This window comes from Stylophora pistillata, chromosome 7 (genome assembly GCF_964205215.1).
Source record: "Stylophora pistillata chromosome 7, jaStyPist1.2, whole genome shotgun sequence".
Classification (NCBI taxonomy): domain Eukaryota; kingdom Metazoa; phylum Cnidaria; class Anthozoa; order Scleractinia; family Pocilloporidae; genus Stylophora; species Stylophora pistillata.
The window spans coordinates 899,447-913,969 of record NC_142525.1 but is presented as its reverse complement, the minus strand read 5'-3'; the positions used below and the strand labels follow the sequence as shown (position 1 = coordinate 913,969).

General features: G+C 39.2%; 2 protein-coding genes across 2 annotated transcripts; both read right to left on the bottom strand.

Annotated features, from left to right (window-relative positions):
• Positions 1–15: 15 nt before the first annotated feature.
• On the bottom strand, positions 16–4,177 carry LOC111328497 (uncharacterized). The gene is made up of 4 exons (XM_022932938.2): positions 3,892–4,177; positions 2,126–2,532; positions 1,543–1,648; positions 16–791 (listed from the first exon to the last, which is right to left on the bottom strand). The coding sequence occupies exons 1-4, from the start codon at positions 3,947–3,949 to the stop codon at positions 568–570; spliced, it is 795 nt and encodes a 264-aa protein (XP_022788673.2). The 5' UTR covers positions 3,950–4,177; the 3' UTR covers positions 16–567.
• A 639-nt stretch (positions 4,178–4,816) lies between these two features.
• Positions 4,817–13,675, bottom strand: LOC111328486 (uncharacterized). The gene is made up of 6 exons (XM_088729103.1): positions 13,535–13,675; positions 9,398–9,578; positions 8,890–9,079; positions 6,816–6,912; positions 6,330–6,526; positions 4,817–5,432 (listed from the first exon to the last, which is right to left on the bottom strand). The coding sequence occupies exons 1-5, from the start codon at positions 13,611–13,613 to the stop codon at positions 6,366–6,368; spliced, it is 708 nt and encodes a 235-aa protein (XP_088585229.1). The 5' UTR covers positions 13,614–13,675; the 3' UTR covers positions 4,817–5,432; positions 6,330–6,365.
• Between the last annotated feature and the right edge of the window lie 848 nt (positions 13,676–14,523).

Genomic DNA, 14,523 nt, shown 5'->3' with positions numbered 1-14,523 from the left:
ACTGCAATATTCATGTAAAACTGGATAAATACTTTATCAATGATTTTCAGTTACGGATCCCTCATAACTATGTTATCAAGCTCATGTTTACCAGTGTTCTGTATTATTACGGAAATATAAATTTACACTGCTTAAAACATAGCAGAAGCCGATGGTTACACGTTTCTGAATCTGCACTTACTCAAACTTTATCTTACGATCGCTTTTGATCATTCGAAATATTTAAATATAATCCTATTGTTTTATTTAGTAATATATTGAAATGATATATATTGTCAGGAGCCCATCACTGAGTGAATGATGGGCTCCTGATATCGTAAATATCTCATGTTTGTTTCTTGACAGATTTCTACCAAAATTTGATATAAGTTTATGTTCAATTTGATAATATTGTTTAATACGATTCTTTTATGTTAGGTAAATGTACTTTTTTATAATTTCCGCAGTTTTCGCAGATTTCTGCGGATTTCTAACTATCTTTCAATTGTTCAGCTGGTTTCTTTAGCTTTCATGGATTTTCCATCTTTTCCTTCCCGCCCTGAGTTTGCAGAGCATTCGCACGCATATTTATTCCTGATTTATCAGCCGTTGCAAAGGCACTTTACTTCTAGTCGCGGTGATCTGGACACGATGACTCGGCAGCTGTACATGAAGGCGTGTGGGCACACGGCGTTTACGTCTCATTCGACAGTACACTGTGAGCATCAGCAGAAGGATAAAGGCTAAGGTAGGACCCGCGATCATCAAAATCTTGATGTAAAGCGGCTGTTTGTTGAACCAAGCGCTGAAACCTGATGACGAAAATCAGAAAACTTGTCAACAACTTCTGCGAAGCATTATGGTAACGGCAAGAGATCGTGATCTCTTAGAGACTGGCCATTCTTTAATACTTTAGGGGGGGTGGGGAGCAAGGAATCGGAGGAATTTGGTAGTGTCACGATCCAATTCACCTGATCCCCCATAAGGCTCTGCTCCCCCCCTTCGTTTGCAGTAAATTTTCTTTACCTCTCTTCATACTCTGTTAGGGACGACTGATGCCCCTGTGACCCCTAAAAGCCATGTAATCACCCCAACCCCCCTTGACGATATATAATAACTAGTCCCTAAAGTGCGGCCGTTTTCAAAACCATCTATTACATAATGATTTTTTTTCCTTCTCGCAATAACGTCTATCTATAGTCTCTACTAGGCATACGTTAGTTAAAGAGTATCAAGTCAACTTCGTGCTTGAAAGAGGTAAGAACTGACAGAATCACACCGACTCTTTTGTTCACCGAAAAGGGTTGTAAAAGCAAAGTTAACACTGACACCTTCATCGCGCGTGACTCGAATTTCTGTCGTTTTGCGAGAGCGACGCGCGCTTTGCGTGGGCGAGGGTACTGTACCGATTATCAAACAGTAATATATCACCAGTGAATAATGCTAATGAAAAGGGATAGATACCTCATTATGGTAAAAGAAGGTTGTGTTTCTAAATTCACAGCTGAATGGTTCCCAAGAGGTTCTAAATAAAAGCTCTGATAAGCATGTAACTCTACTCACCGCAGTGTTTATCTGAGAGCGAAATTTTCCCGTCGATCAGAGTTCTATCGATGGGACCTTCCAGTTTGTGATATAAAAAGACTTCCACTTTTCCCAGCAACTGAAGCTGAAATGAATTATTCTTTTAATCAGTGAACTCGCCAGTATTTTTTTGAAAAAACGATATTAATAATGATGATAAGGATGATGACGATATTGAAAGCGATAATGACAATAATAATAAAAATGATGATAAAATTTGTTGGTGGGGGCCTGGAGGGGGGAAGAGGGGCTGACAAGTCTGAATCTCTAGTCCATCCTTTCTATAGCTTAGTCTCGAGCCCAGATCCCACCGTACCACTGTAACTGAAATGTAGGCCGTGGGATATCTGGGTACAAGACTATGTGTAATGGTGAGGCACGTATGTTAAAATAACCGTTCATTGCTAAAAGTTATGTTCACTTCTGTTTTTGGTTCCCTCTTTTCAAAGCCCTCTTCTTCCCGTGATCAGTGTTTCCTTATCTCTTCCCCCCTTTTCACTGACTGGCTATGGTACCTCCCCTCCCCGCTATGAAGTAAAGACATACACGGTAAACATTGTACCTTAAAATGCAGCTTTTTGCCTTCCCTTTTCAACAAAACCGAAAGTGAAACTGATCCTTGTGCCATGGTGCTAGATCCTTTCCCAAGCAGATTGTCTGTCGGCAGTTTGATCCGTTCTCCATCTTGAAATGAATGCGACCAATCAACAGCATACCTTTGTATCTTGACAGTGACTGTGGCAGTGATGGGATCATCGCACTGGTTAATTTTGAAAGTTAAGGTGGCACTCTTTTCCCAAACTGTCACCTCACAAGTGATATTGCTGCAAAAATCACTGACTTTGCAAGGGCCGCCAAGACCTCTGGGTAAGTTAATATCGGGGCATTTTTCAGCGTTGTTGATGCCATCATTGTCGTCATCATACTCGTAAATGTCTCTGTAATCACGGTCTTCACTGTTTCCTTCCACTAGGAGAAATCAGAAGAAGTATGAAGTACCTATGATTTTCAACCCACAACCGCCCTCCCCCCCTCCCACCACCCACCCTCCCCCCCTCCCACCACCCACCCTCCCCCCCTCCCACACTCCCACCACCCCCTTCACTTGTGGTCAGTCACTGTAGTAGTGAGATGCAACACTTTCGTTGCAAATATTTTAGTGTTATACAAGTAGCGAAAAAACAAACAAGTGTGAAAGGGGGGAGTGCGGCTTTGTTCGGGCTTTAACCGTAAAACAAGCTGTAATAGGTTCTAGCTTTTTTAAAAAGCGGAAAACGGCACTACTGCAAGCGCTAACACAAACACTGAGGAGATGCAATTTTACACTTAGAAAAACATGTAACGGCCTTTCGCAAGATTGATTGAAAAAAATAAATTGCTTTTACTGTGCTGAAGGTTCATATCCTTGGCTAGTTGGATTTTCAGAGATTAAATTTCAAATATTAAAAATATGTCATGACTTGTCAACTCAATATTCTAGTTTTAGCGACTGATTTCGCTAACCAAGCACTTGAAAGTTTCACTTTCGAGACGAGTAGATGGCATCGAGGTGAAAATATTTTTGAGGGTCTTCATAATATAATATTGCACACGCGATGAATGAAGGACTCGATGTTGCTGCTGCACCCAAGTGTAATTAGAAACAGAAATTATTAACTGGAATTCATTTGTCAGGGCATGAAGTTGAACGTGCACACTCAACTTAATATTTTCAAATAATCTGTTCGGGCAACTCGCGCGTTTCGGACCGAAATGTTGGTGAAGCATCATTAATAATTTATCAACTTTTAGCAGAATATTGAATTTCGATGTTGCAGCGTGCCAAATGGCTCCACCCGACCGTTTCATTTGAAAGAGCTTGAAGAGTACACAAGAATATTAAGATTTGTTCTTTCCTTCTGGATGCGCGTTTTGGATTTTGTGCCAAAACGGAAATATTGATTTCAAGGGCTATAAAGCGCATAATGTTTCCGCCGTCACCTTTTTTTGAATAGTAAACATGATTTGTTATTGTTGAACTGAAGATCCACACACGCCCTCACAACATGACATTGAAAACTCCAAAGTCATCGATGCATTGATGAAGTTACAAAATGTTGAAGAAAATTACGAAAAATAATCGAACAGCTCTTTAGACATGTTCATCGTAAAACGATTAATCTTTCGCTGGAATGACAACACGTGAAGCAGTTGTGATGCTAGCCTTACAGATTTGTAGCACGTCCATTGCTTCAGAAATTATTATTGCGTCGTACTCTTGCCTAGAGCTACGAACGTACACTACAATCACTACATAAAATTGCCAAGTTGCAAGATCTTATCACTTACCTATAACAGCACACAGAAGGCAGGCAGCGACCAACACGGTACAAAATGTGATCGCCATTATGTGAGTTCATGTGTTTGCAAGAGCTAATTTGCCTAATACATGCAGACCATCAAATTTTGAATATTCATGTGGTTTTAGCTCCGTCATGTTTATTTTTAATCATGGCGAATTCGAAAACCACAAAATAGCGCATACGTATCAAAGCCGGAGTAAAAATAAAGAAAGTTTACGCATAGCTGTGCAAGTTGACCGCTTCCCGTGGGTAACCTAGCTGTTCATTTATGCCCTGGCTTTCAACAGCTTAAAATACGAAAGGACCATTAAGGTGACGTGAACTCGTAAAGATGCGCACTTAAGGACAACAAACCATACTATGGTTTGTTTGGAGCTCAGCAAGCAATTTTTATTTTTTATTCAATTTACACCTTAAAAATCACAAACTTATTCGTGTTTATCATTTGGCGCCTTAATCCTAGGACAGAATCAATCATTAAAATATTTTCGATAAGCCTAGTACGAGAAATTGCAATTGGCAGAATTACGTTGAGAAGGAGATTGGGGACGAGTGACTGATATTATTGGACCTTATGCAAATTAGTGCTAGGTCTTGCATAAGTGCTCCTTATCTCCAAGGAGGGGGGAGAAAGGGTGAGGGAGGGAAAAGGGGGGGTGGTGGGGTAGAGAGAGGGGGAGGGGAGGTGGGTTTAGGGAGGGGTAACTATAAGTAGAGAGTATTAAGAGAATCGAGGAGGCGCGGCTTTTTATCTGCAGGGGAGTTAGACGGTTTGGATGTCTTACAGTACGTTTCAAGCAATTCACATAAATTGATATGATTTAGAGGTAAAGAATTACTGCTAATATACACACTGAAAAGTTGACTCTAACAATACTCTTCACTTCCTCTTGATTATAGTTCGCACTCTCTTACTTGCAGAACAGGCAGCTTTTATTATTACCTTCATTGATATAATATTTCATAAAATCAAAGTCCTACAAACATATTCTTGCTAAAAAAAAAAGGTATTTGACATCGTATGTATAAAAAGATCATAATAATCGCTTTTCTGCATAAATCTTCAACTTATTGTTAATATTATCACTATTGATAACGTTTTGCATTTTCAGATGAGCAGAAGCACGTGCGTGGCGACCACGAATGGTAAGTCTCGTGCGAGAGGACGAGCGCGAAAAATATCGATCATCAGTCCCTTTGCGCTCGCCCTCGCCCTCACTCTCGCGTTCACCCTACTGGAAACCAAAAAAGGGTAAAAAAATCACGTCTGTTCCTCAAGCCAAGCTAACATTCTAAAACATTTGCACAACATGAACGAGGCTGAAAGTTATAGCTTAACATGGAATCAAATTTTACTAAGTGCTATGACATTTAGCAGCCTTCTTTTATTTAGTTGAAATTGTAGTTAAATCTTGACTGTAAATTCACGGTAGCAAATAAAAAAGGAGAGTACAATCACTTCATCACTACGCCCATCTAAAATAGGCAAATCTATTTTACTGAAGATCACGTTGAGCAGCGTAGAACCTGCGGGAAAAATAGGAATTATAAATCGTGTTAGAAGCTTTAGAGGCTGGTGTTAGATAACATTCAAGCTATGTATGAAAGCGTTCCTTGCAGAGAACACCTTCGTGACGTGGAAAAGAATGACAAGGACACATTGAAACCAGTCGCTAGACACTCTAATTTACCGAACCATTCTCAGAAACATATGGCAATCTGCGGTCTTTCCTTACACTTAGGTAGTACGGAAAGCCATCAAACTTGAACAAAAGCTCATCTTTCAAACCGGCAGTCTAAATCCCACAGGGATCAACGAACGCTTTTCATTCCACTAATTTATTCGTGTTTTCTCGTTGCCATGTTCCCACCAATAACGCAGCTCCATTTTCTGCCTTTAAAAGCACACACAACCCACAATTCCTCTATTCGCTCCGACGAAGGGCTAACGCTCGAAACGTCAGCTTTTGTAATCGTTACAGTGGCCAATTTACCATTTCAACTTTGTTGATATATCCAAATTACCTTGCAGTAATAAACCCTACTTATCTATTAGGTGAAAATAAGGCCTGAAAAAAATTCAGGCTCGAACAGGATTTGAACCCATGACCTTTGCGATACCGGCGCAGTGCTCTACCAACTGAACTAACAAGCCAATGATGAGTCACTAACATTCAAGCCAACAATCGAAACAAAACCAGGAAACTCAGGACGAGTTTAGACGCTCGATAGAAAGTACTATCTAACATACAATTATTGTGATGTTAGCATGGGGAATTTGGTATTGGATGAACTAATAATCCCGCAATTGATATATTTTTTAATTCTCATCACTTGTCTGCTTGACATTGTAGTGATATTTTAAGGAGAAAGTATGTTTTGGTCACTTTGAGAAGGTTCAGGTAGGTTGTGTCATAATCTTACCATCTCTGACTGTGGAGGGGTGGGGGGGGGGGGAAATCAAACGATTCCAGAGCCTCTCTTGTTGCGGCAACAACGGCAGCAGCAACAACATCCGCAACAGAAACAACCAGAAATGATCGACAGGGCCACCAATAAAGATGCCACGATCAGCGAGATGCGTTCAGCGGTGTTACGGTCGTCCCACCAGCGAACAAAACCTGTAGGAGAACGAAAAAGGAAGACTTATCTTGACGTGGGTTAGCGCCGTGGAAAGCTTGCGGTTGTTGTACTTGGTTTTTTATTTTCAGATTAACGAGAGCAGGCGAGATTTTATTTCTTGGGTACTACGACTAGCATTTGTTTTAAATCTCCTGAAAAGGCAAAAGAAAGATGACACTTTTTTTCAGGCGTCTGCCTACTTAGAATAAAATTTTCCCTCCATTCCACAAAAATGAGCTTGAACACATTCTCACGTGAAACTGCATTTACGATTAAACGAAAGCTTACCACAATAATCTGTGGAAAGTGGCAGCTCTTGTTCGATGAGTGTTAATCCTGGAAATGAAGAAACCGGTCCAAGTTTTGCTCCTCCTTCTAAGGCCACCTAAACATAATAAAGTAATAAATGCATTAGTGCTGTAAAATCACCCGTTCTTCAGTGCTAGCCTAAGCGTTCTTAATTATTAAAAAAAGGCAACATATAAGACTCCAAAGTACTAGTTCTTTTCTTTCATCTGAATCATCTCTCCCACTTGAGACGCCTTACACGTGGACACGTTAGGCTTGCCGCTACGCGTAAGAGAACTCGGTTCATTTTTCACTCATTCCTGGCCTTTCACGGATCTCGCGCCATCACAAATGCAGTCCAGTTAATCTAATCGGTCTCAAAACCCTCACAGATTTAACCTAGTGTAGGGTAAGATTGACAAGAGGTTTTGTTTTGAGAGGGCACAAGCAGGAAAAAAAAAAGCGCGATTAATCGACGGATGGCCTCAGCGCGGAAAAAAATCGTTCATCCTGAAGATGGATTCACATTGTTTTGTGATTTTACACATTCCTGAAAAGTGAGTCATCATTTGAGACTCAGACTGCTTACCATTACGACAGTTGGAAATGAACTCCGGAGAGAAACTCCGGAGAGAATTTTCTAGCGGAATTCGATATATGATGACAAGTTGATTTTTCAGATGGCACCAATGCCAATACTCCATTGTGGCCGTTAATGTTGAGTTTCTCCTACAGAGATTGTAATGTAACATGAGACAAACCAGCATCTGCCAGCTTCTGGACCATGTTTGTCTAAAGATGAAGCTTTCCATCGAACGTCTGGATGGTATCTTGTCGTTGTTCCGAGAAGATGGCTTGATCGAAGGCCTCATTCGGCGATGCACATTTACTACGATTGAGCGATATAATTGTTCATGTACAGTTTGAAGTGGAAGAGTGAAAACAATTTGGAGTGGAAACAATTTGCTTTGACGTCTTCCAGATTGTCATGAGCATCAAACTCAGCGGAAATTAGGGTTTCATATACATCAGCAATTTGTTGGTCGAAACAGATTTCGCGAATTTCTATAATTTTCGAGGTACTAGAGGTATGAACAAGCCTCGGCTTCATTTTTCTTTTTTTCTCTTTGCCACTGTCATAACCGTGAACTTTCATTATTCCGTTTTAAATGGAAAACGTTACAAATTTTGCAATCCTTTCTTAACAAATGCGAGTTTTCATTTTCGTAGTTGTAATTTACAGTTTATCAAGGGAAATATCAACAATCTTTCTCAAAAGTTTAAGATGATTATTTCATTTTAATTTTACCGTCTGTGGTTGAATTAGAATTAACGTCTCATCTACATTTTGGAAACAATAGAGGTGCCGGCAATTTTGAAACGCTCATGGCGGCCATGTTTGTTTACATCTCGCCCGCGGATCTGATCGCGCGCGCCATCGTTTATTTCTCTCGCGAGTAATTAGTTTGCGTGTATCTTGGAATCCATTCTCCGCGCGGTCAAGAAAAACCCTTTCGCACCCGATTCGCCCTTAATCTACCGCTTATAAGCGAATCTAATTATTCTCAAATTACCGCATACATGCTGATAAAGTAGGCCCTATTTACCTACCGAGATTAGATTACCGAGAACAAAACAAAGAACAAAATAAAACAAAACAAAGGAAAACAAAACAAAGGAAATGATTTCAGAATGTTTTTCTGTTCTTCAGTAATCTTCACGCGTGGAATTTTATCCATGATCTCTTTTTACCAGATGTAAAAGCGATGAATTTTCCTCTTTCGCTTGAACCTTGCCACATGTCAAGTGCGACTGCGATACCGAAGCTAAGCTACAAATCCAGCACCTTACCAGGCCTTTTTTTTGTTCTCGGTAATCTAATCTCGGTAGGTAAATAGGGCCTACTTTATCAGCATGTATGCGGTAATTTGAGAATAATTAGATTCGCTTATAAGCGGTAGATTAAAGGCGAATCGGGTGCCTTTCGAGCTCCTGATTCTCAAACAAGTTTTCATTGTCAGCGCCATAAGGAACATAAAGAGAACAAAAATGTTAGGGTATAAATAATATCAACCTTTAAAGTTAAAATGTTGTCTTTTGGTTCAATGGTAGTCTTGATGAACAAGCCTGCTTTGATGAGGTTTTGTACTTTGATACTCAAGCCTGGGACGGCCAGTTTGTCACCAGAAGTGAAAACATGAGTCCAATCAACGTCGTCTTCTTTAACCTTCACATTGATCGTCACGGTGACAGGTTCATCACATCTGTGGAAAGGTATTCATATTATAGCCAGTGACAGGAGTGAGACGAGAGAATAAATTTAAACTACTAGAGCTGGTTTCTGTTTTACTTGAGATATCAAAAGTCTGTTGTATCTCCCGTCTCTTCGAGAGTGCAAATGCTCTTCACCAACCGTCGTGACCTGCGCCCGACTATCGATCCTGACGTCATGCGCCGGTTGACTTCATCGCTAATTCTTGTCTTCCGACCCCACCCCTCCCCTCAAATCGATTAATAATGAGTGGTCCCTTGGCGAGTATCTACTTTACGAACTTTATAGCCCATATATGCTGTTAACGTACCTGTTAATAGTAACTTTAAGAGTAGAAGTTTTTCCGCCATAGTTCGTGCTACACGTGATCTGAGAACAGTCGCCTGTTATGGTACAGTATTCCGGGAGATCCCTTGATGCACACTTGTCTTTTCCAGCCAACCCATTTGCGACATTATGAATTAGCTCATCTATTATCTTGGTTGCAGATTCTGAAAGAAACAGGAACATCAATCACGTTTGTATAGGAAGATGTCGTTTCGTAACTGCAGGTTACAGGCTTCTATTTAGGACAAAGCGTTAATATGAGAAAAAGTTGTCCCGCCCACCAGAGTTACCCTTTCTGCTAAGGTGAGACAACTCTCCTCACCCCCTCCCCCAACCGAGTTGTCTGGCCTTCCCAAGACGAGTTCACAACCTCACGTAATCGGTCGGCTGAAGTATGTAAAGAATTCACCATACCTTGGCATCAGTGCAGAAGTCAAGAACTGATATAATTCATTTTGAACTATATATACTGACTGTGGTGTGAATATCCAACAAGTTTCCACGGTAAATTATCTAGGTGTTACCTTTGATTCAAATCTGACATGGAAGAATAATATTGATGGGCTCTGCTTATGACTGTTAACAACTGTAGGAGTCTTCTCAAACTTGAGGTACTATGTTGGCATTGATATACTTCATATAGTTTATTATTTGCTAATCTACCCCTTTCTTTCTTTCTTTCTGTCTCTTTCTTTCTCTCTTTCTTTCTTTCTGTCTCTTTCTTTCTTTCTTTCTTTCTGTCTCTTTCTTTCTTTCTTTCTTTGTCTCTTTCTTTCTTTCTTTCTTTCTTTCTTTCTTTCTTCCTTCCCTCCTTCCTTCCTTTCTTTCTTTCTTTCTCAATTTCTTTCTTTCTTTCTGGGGTTTAACATATCCAACTTATTTAAAGCCAGTGATTACTTTCCAAAAGCGTATACTCGGAATTATGATATTTTCCGAACCAGCATCACATTCAGAACCACTGCTGAAATCTCTCAACCTTTTAAAATTCTCTGATATAATTCATCTTGAGATTCTTTCTTTTGTTTATCAGTGGTCCCATAAAATAACTCCTTCCTGTTTTACTAATTACTTGAAGTCAATATCTTCTGTTCATTCACATTATACACATCAATCAGTGAATGAGAACAACTCAATATGGTATTCGCTCCCTTCGTTCCACTTGTACCACTCTGGAATTTGCCACCAATTAATATTAAACAAATCACTCCCTTTTTTAGATTTCGTCAAAATATAAAGAATTCTATGATTGATGGTTATAATAGTGTTAAATAGTTTGTGTAACTATCTTTTATTCTTAATAGTTAGTACAAAAGTAATACTATTTTTAATCTAAATTGTTGTATTCCCTATGAATTTTTTGCTCTGGGGCACCCGCTCGATTAGTTCTTAGAACTATTTGGGTGCCCCAAACTCCCCACAACTAACATAGTATTTAAAATATTCTTTTCTTCCTCTCCTTCCTCAATTCTCAGATATCCTTAGTAAAAACAAATTTTTTTTTTCTGTGCTCTTATTGTACTGTATTCCTTATATTGATATTTGTAAAACTGGTTACAAATATCAATATAATGATGGTAAATTCTCCTTTCTTGATATATTTATTGACAACTCTTCGAATGATTGTGTTTTTTCAGTTTTTCATCAAAAAACCTACACTGGTCTCCTAACAAATTTCTTTAGTTTTATTCCATCATGCTACAAAATTGGCCTTTTGTAAATCGGACCTATATATCAAACTAGTTTTCACTTCTTTTAAAATTAAAAATATGTTCAGTGTTAAAATCGTACTCTAATGCTCTAAAATCCATGGTAGTTTATCAATTTTCTTGTGCTGGATGTAATTCCCATTACCGGTATATTGGCGAAATTGGTTGCCACTTCTCTACTAGGATAAAGGAGTACATGGAAAGGGATAAAAACTCGCATATTTTTAAACATTTCAACTCATCTCCTCCTTGTAAGAACAAATACTCCCTTTCTTGCTTTAGTATCTGGATTCTGCTAACAACTCAATTGATTTAAAACTCAAAGAAACTTTTTAAATAAATAAGATCAAACCTGAACTAAACAATTACAGCATTATAACTCTTTTCTAGCGTTTTAGTTCACACCTTTGATGTTTGGTGTCACGTTGTAATTAGTACCCGCTTTTGTATTACATCATACTGTAAATATTTTATTCATCTACTTGTCTGTTATATAATTACGCACGTTCTGTTACTCATTGATTGAAGATAAACATGTCTCTCAAAAATGTTGTCTATTTCTCACAATATTTGTAACACTATTGTAATAACTATAATTTTCTCTAGGGCACTGTATTCGTTTTCTCAGTAAAAACAGGAAGACTACGTTTATACAAAGTGGAGGTCCGCGCTTAAATGTTGATGAATTAGAATGAATTTGACATCAAGTTACCTTCACGGATAGGAACTTTGCCCAATTGATCAATCAATGCAATCATTTTATTTAGACACGGTAAAAAATTCACCAGGTACAATAAATTCTAAAACAATGATTAACATCCTAAAACCCAAATCCTAAAAATCCTATTCCTAAAATTATATTGATTTACAACAATATACCAGTTAAAAAACTGATTTCCATGAATGCCGTGTTTAAAAATTATGATAGACAAGGCGTTTAAATTGATTTAATGAACCAGGCTCTCCAATGTTACAGGGCAAGCTGCTTCAAAGGGTTGCACCGCTGTAACTAAAACTATTTTTCATGTAGTTAGTTCTTGGAAAGGGGACAAGTTTGTTTACCGAGTCCCTAGGAGAATTCGCTCCGACGAAGGGCTAACGCTCGAAACGTCAGCTTTTGTAATCGGTGGCCAATTTACCATTTCAACTTTGTTGATATATCCAAATTATCCCTCAGAGAATAGTTTGATTCATTTTGCTTTATAAATTTAGATGGGAGATGTTCGGGAACCAGCGCGTTTAAAGACTTGAAAACCATTAGGACGTTCTGGTAAGTTTGACGTTGAGATTTCAAGTTTTTCCAGCTGAGTTTGCGAAACAAGGAATTAACATCTACGTCATAGTTTGATGAAGTCATTACTCGTGCAGCACGGTTCTGTAGTTTTTGTAGCTTGCTAGATAATGTTTTGCCACAATTACCTAAGACTAGGCTGCAGTAATCAATGTGAGATTGCACTAGTAGATATTGAGTAGGGTAGATCGAGGCACAGGTGGTTTAACTCCCTTTATGGCTCAATTGCAGAAGCGATCTTTTTATCAAATTACAGTTAATCAAATGTGGGAATGCCACGTTAAATTTTCATCTTGATCTTTGCCTGGAGCCGATCCACGTGAATTCAGTTTTTGTAGTGTTTAAGGTAAGTCTGTCAGACACAAGCCATTTGCTTAGCTTTTCAAGGTCGTGAGATAGACTAGACTGTGTCGACAAAACTGAGTCAAGTGCAATTCAGAACCAGCATATGTAATGTGGGTATTATCATCAGACATTTAACCCCGCAAGATGGCTGGATCACAAACAAAAGCTGAAATAATCTCAAATCTGTTCATTTACCTTCTTAGTAGAATACTCTTAAATAAAGTGATTGTGAATTTAAGTTGTACTTTGTTTGATGAAATAACTGTAGGGTAGAAATATTATCAAGCAAATCAGGACGGAAACGAACTTGGCAAAGCAAACGAAACGAACTTGGCAAAGCAAAACATCTAATGAACAGAACAATAGCTCCGCATATCCGTTTTGCAAACTTTGAACATTTCTTAGCCTTCCACTGCCGAAAAAACGTGAAATCACTAAAATTTGCGTAGTCCGAGAACTGAAGTTTCAATTTGAAATCAGATCAATCCAACGCCGTTCACAAACTCGTCACATGTAGTTAATAGACGGCAAACACAGTCAGCCCTTTGGGAGATACCAGCAAAAACATTTATCGCTCCATATTTCAATCGACGTCTTTCTCGGCGTTTCCGTCCTAATTTCTTAAGGTACGAATAGATAATACGAGTTAAGAACTGCCTTGCCCATCATTTGTAACTGTTGGCAGTTCCGAGCATTTGAAAAGCTCATTTCTGCAAAAGTCGCCCCATGATTATAGTAAAATAACAGGCAAAACAATTTAATAACATACAATTCGTACCTTCATCCAAATAAGCCCTGCTTTGTGGCACAAGAAATGAGGCAAACACGAGCACTAACACAGACTGCTTCACGGCCATGTTTTCAGCTTTAGTCTTCAATATCAAATTTCATTATTTGCTCCTGATGTTAATTAAACGTGCAATCAATCATTATAATATATATTTATTGAACGGGGATTATGCATACCGCACTCACTTCGTCCAATATAGAATCTACCAGGTGCTTTTTTCAGAATCAGGGCAAGTTTTGATTACAATAAGAAGAAATCTGCTGAATGACATAATGCAAAACCATAATACTTGTACGAAAAGGGACGGAAGGACGGAAATGGTAAAGGTAACGAATCTGATCCAACCGACGCGTCGGCCAACACGTTGACCAACGCGTCGGCCGACTGCATAAAGTGCCACAGAGCTTTCCTGGACTACCTCTGGCAAATCACTGATGATGATAAAAAAATAAACAAGGGGCCCAAAATGGACCCCTGCGGCATGCCAGATGTGATATTCAGCCAGCTAGAACTTTTGCCATCCACCACAACTCTCTGCTTACGACACGATAAATAATCACCACACCAGGCTAGCAGTGACCCTATTATTCCAAAGGTACGCAGTTTATGCAGTAGAATCTTATGGTTTACGCGATCGAACGCCTTAGCGAAGTCCAAAAACACAGCATCAACGAAGTCCAAAAACACAGCACCGACGCGTCGGCCGACACGTTGGCCGACGCGTCGGTTGGATCAGATTCGTTACCTTACCCGACGGAAATACATGTGTTAAATAACTTCACCGATGAAAGAACTGTAAAAGGACGGTCGTCTTAGCTTTTTTCTTTTATTTCTTCCCTTTGTGGGGCACCGCAGTCTCTGCGGCATTCTCCTCGTCTCGTCACGTCACGCAGTAAAATGAGTGTTGTGTGACAAGACTGAACTGAAGCTGCTGGGGACAAGTCAACTTTCATCATCCTGGGGTATTCTTTTAAGGG

Coding starts and splice junctions, on each gene's coding strand:
- LOC111328497 (XM_022932938.2), bottom strand. CDS start 3,949: ATGGCGATCACATTTTGTACCGTGTTGGTCGCTGCCTGCCTTCTGTGT. Junction 1,649..2,125: donor GCAAAAAGCTGCATTTTAAG/GTACAATGTTTA, acceptor AATTCATTTCAG/CTTCAGTTGCTGGGAAAAGT. Junction 792..1,542: donor GCTCTCAGATAAACACTGCG/GTGAGTAGAGTT, acceptor TTTCGTCATCAG/GTTTCAGCGCTTGGTTCAAC.
- LOC111328486 (XM_088729103.1), bottom strand. CDS start 13,613: ATGGCCGTGAAGCAGTCTGTGTTAGTGCTCGTGTTTGCCTCATTTCTT. Junction 6,913..8,889: donor ACAACATTTTAACTTTAAAG/GTTGATATTATT, acceptor TATTATGTTTAG/GTGGCCTTAGAAGGAGGAGC. Junction 6,527..6,815: donor ACTTTCCACAGATTATTGTG/GTAAGCTTTCGT, acceptor GTTCTCCTACAG/GTTTTGTTCGCTGGTGGGAC.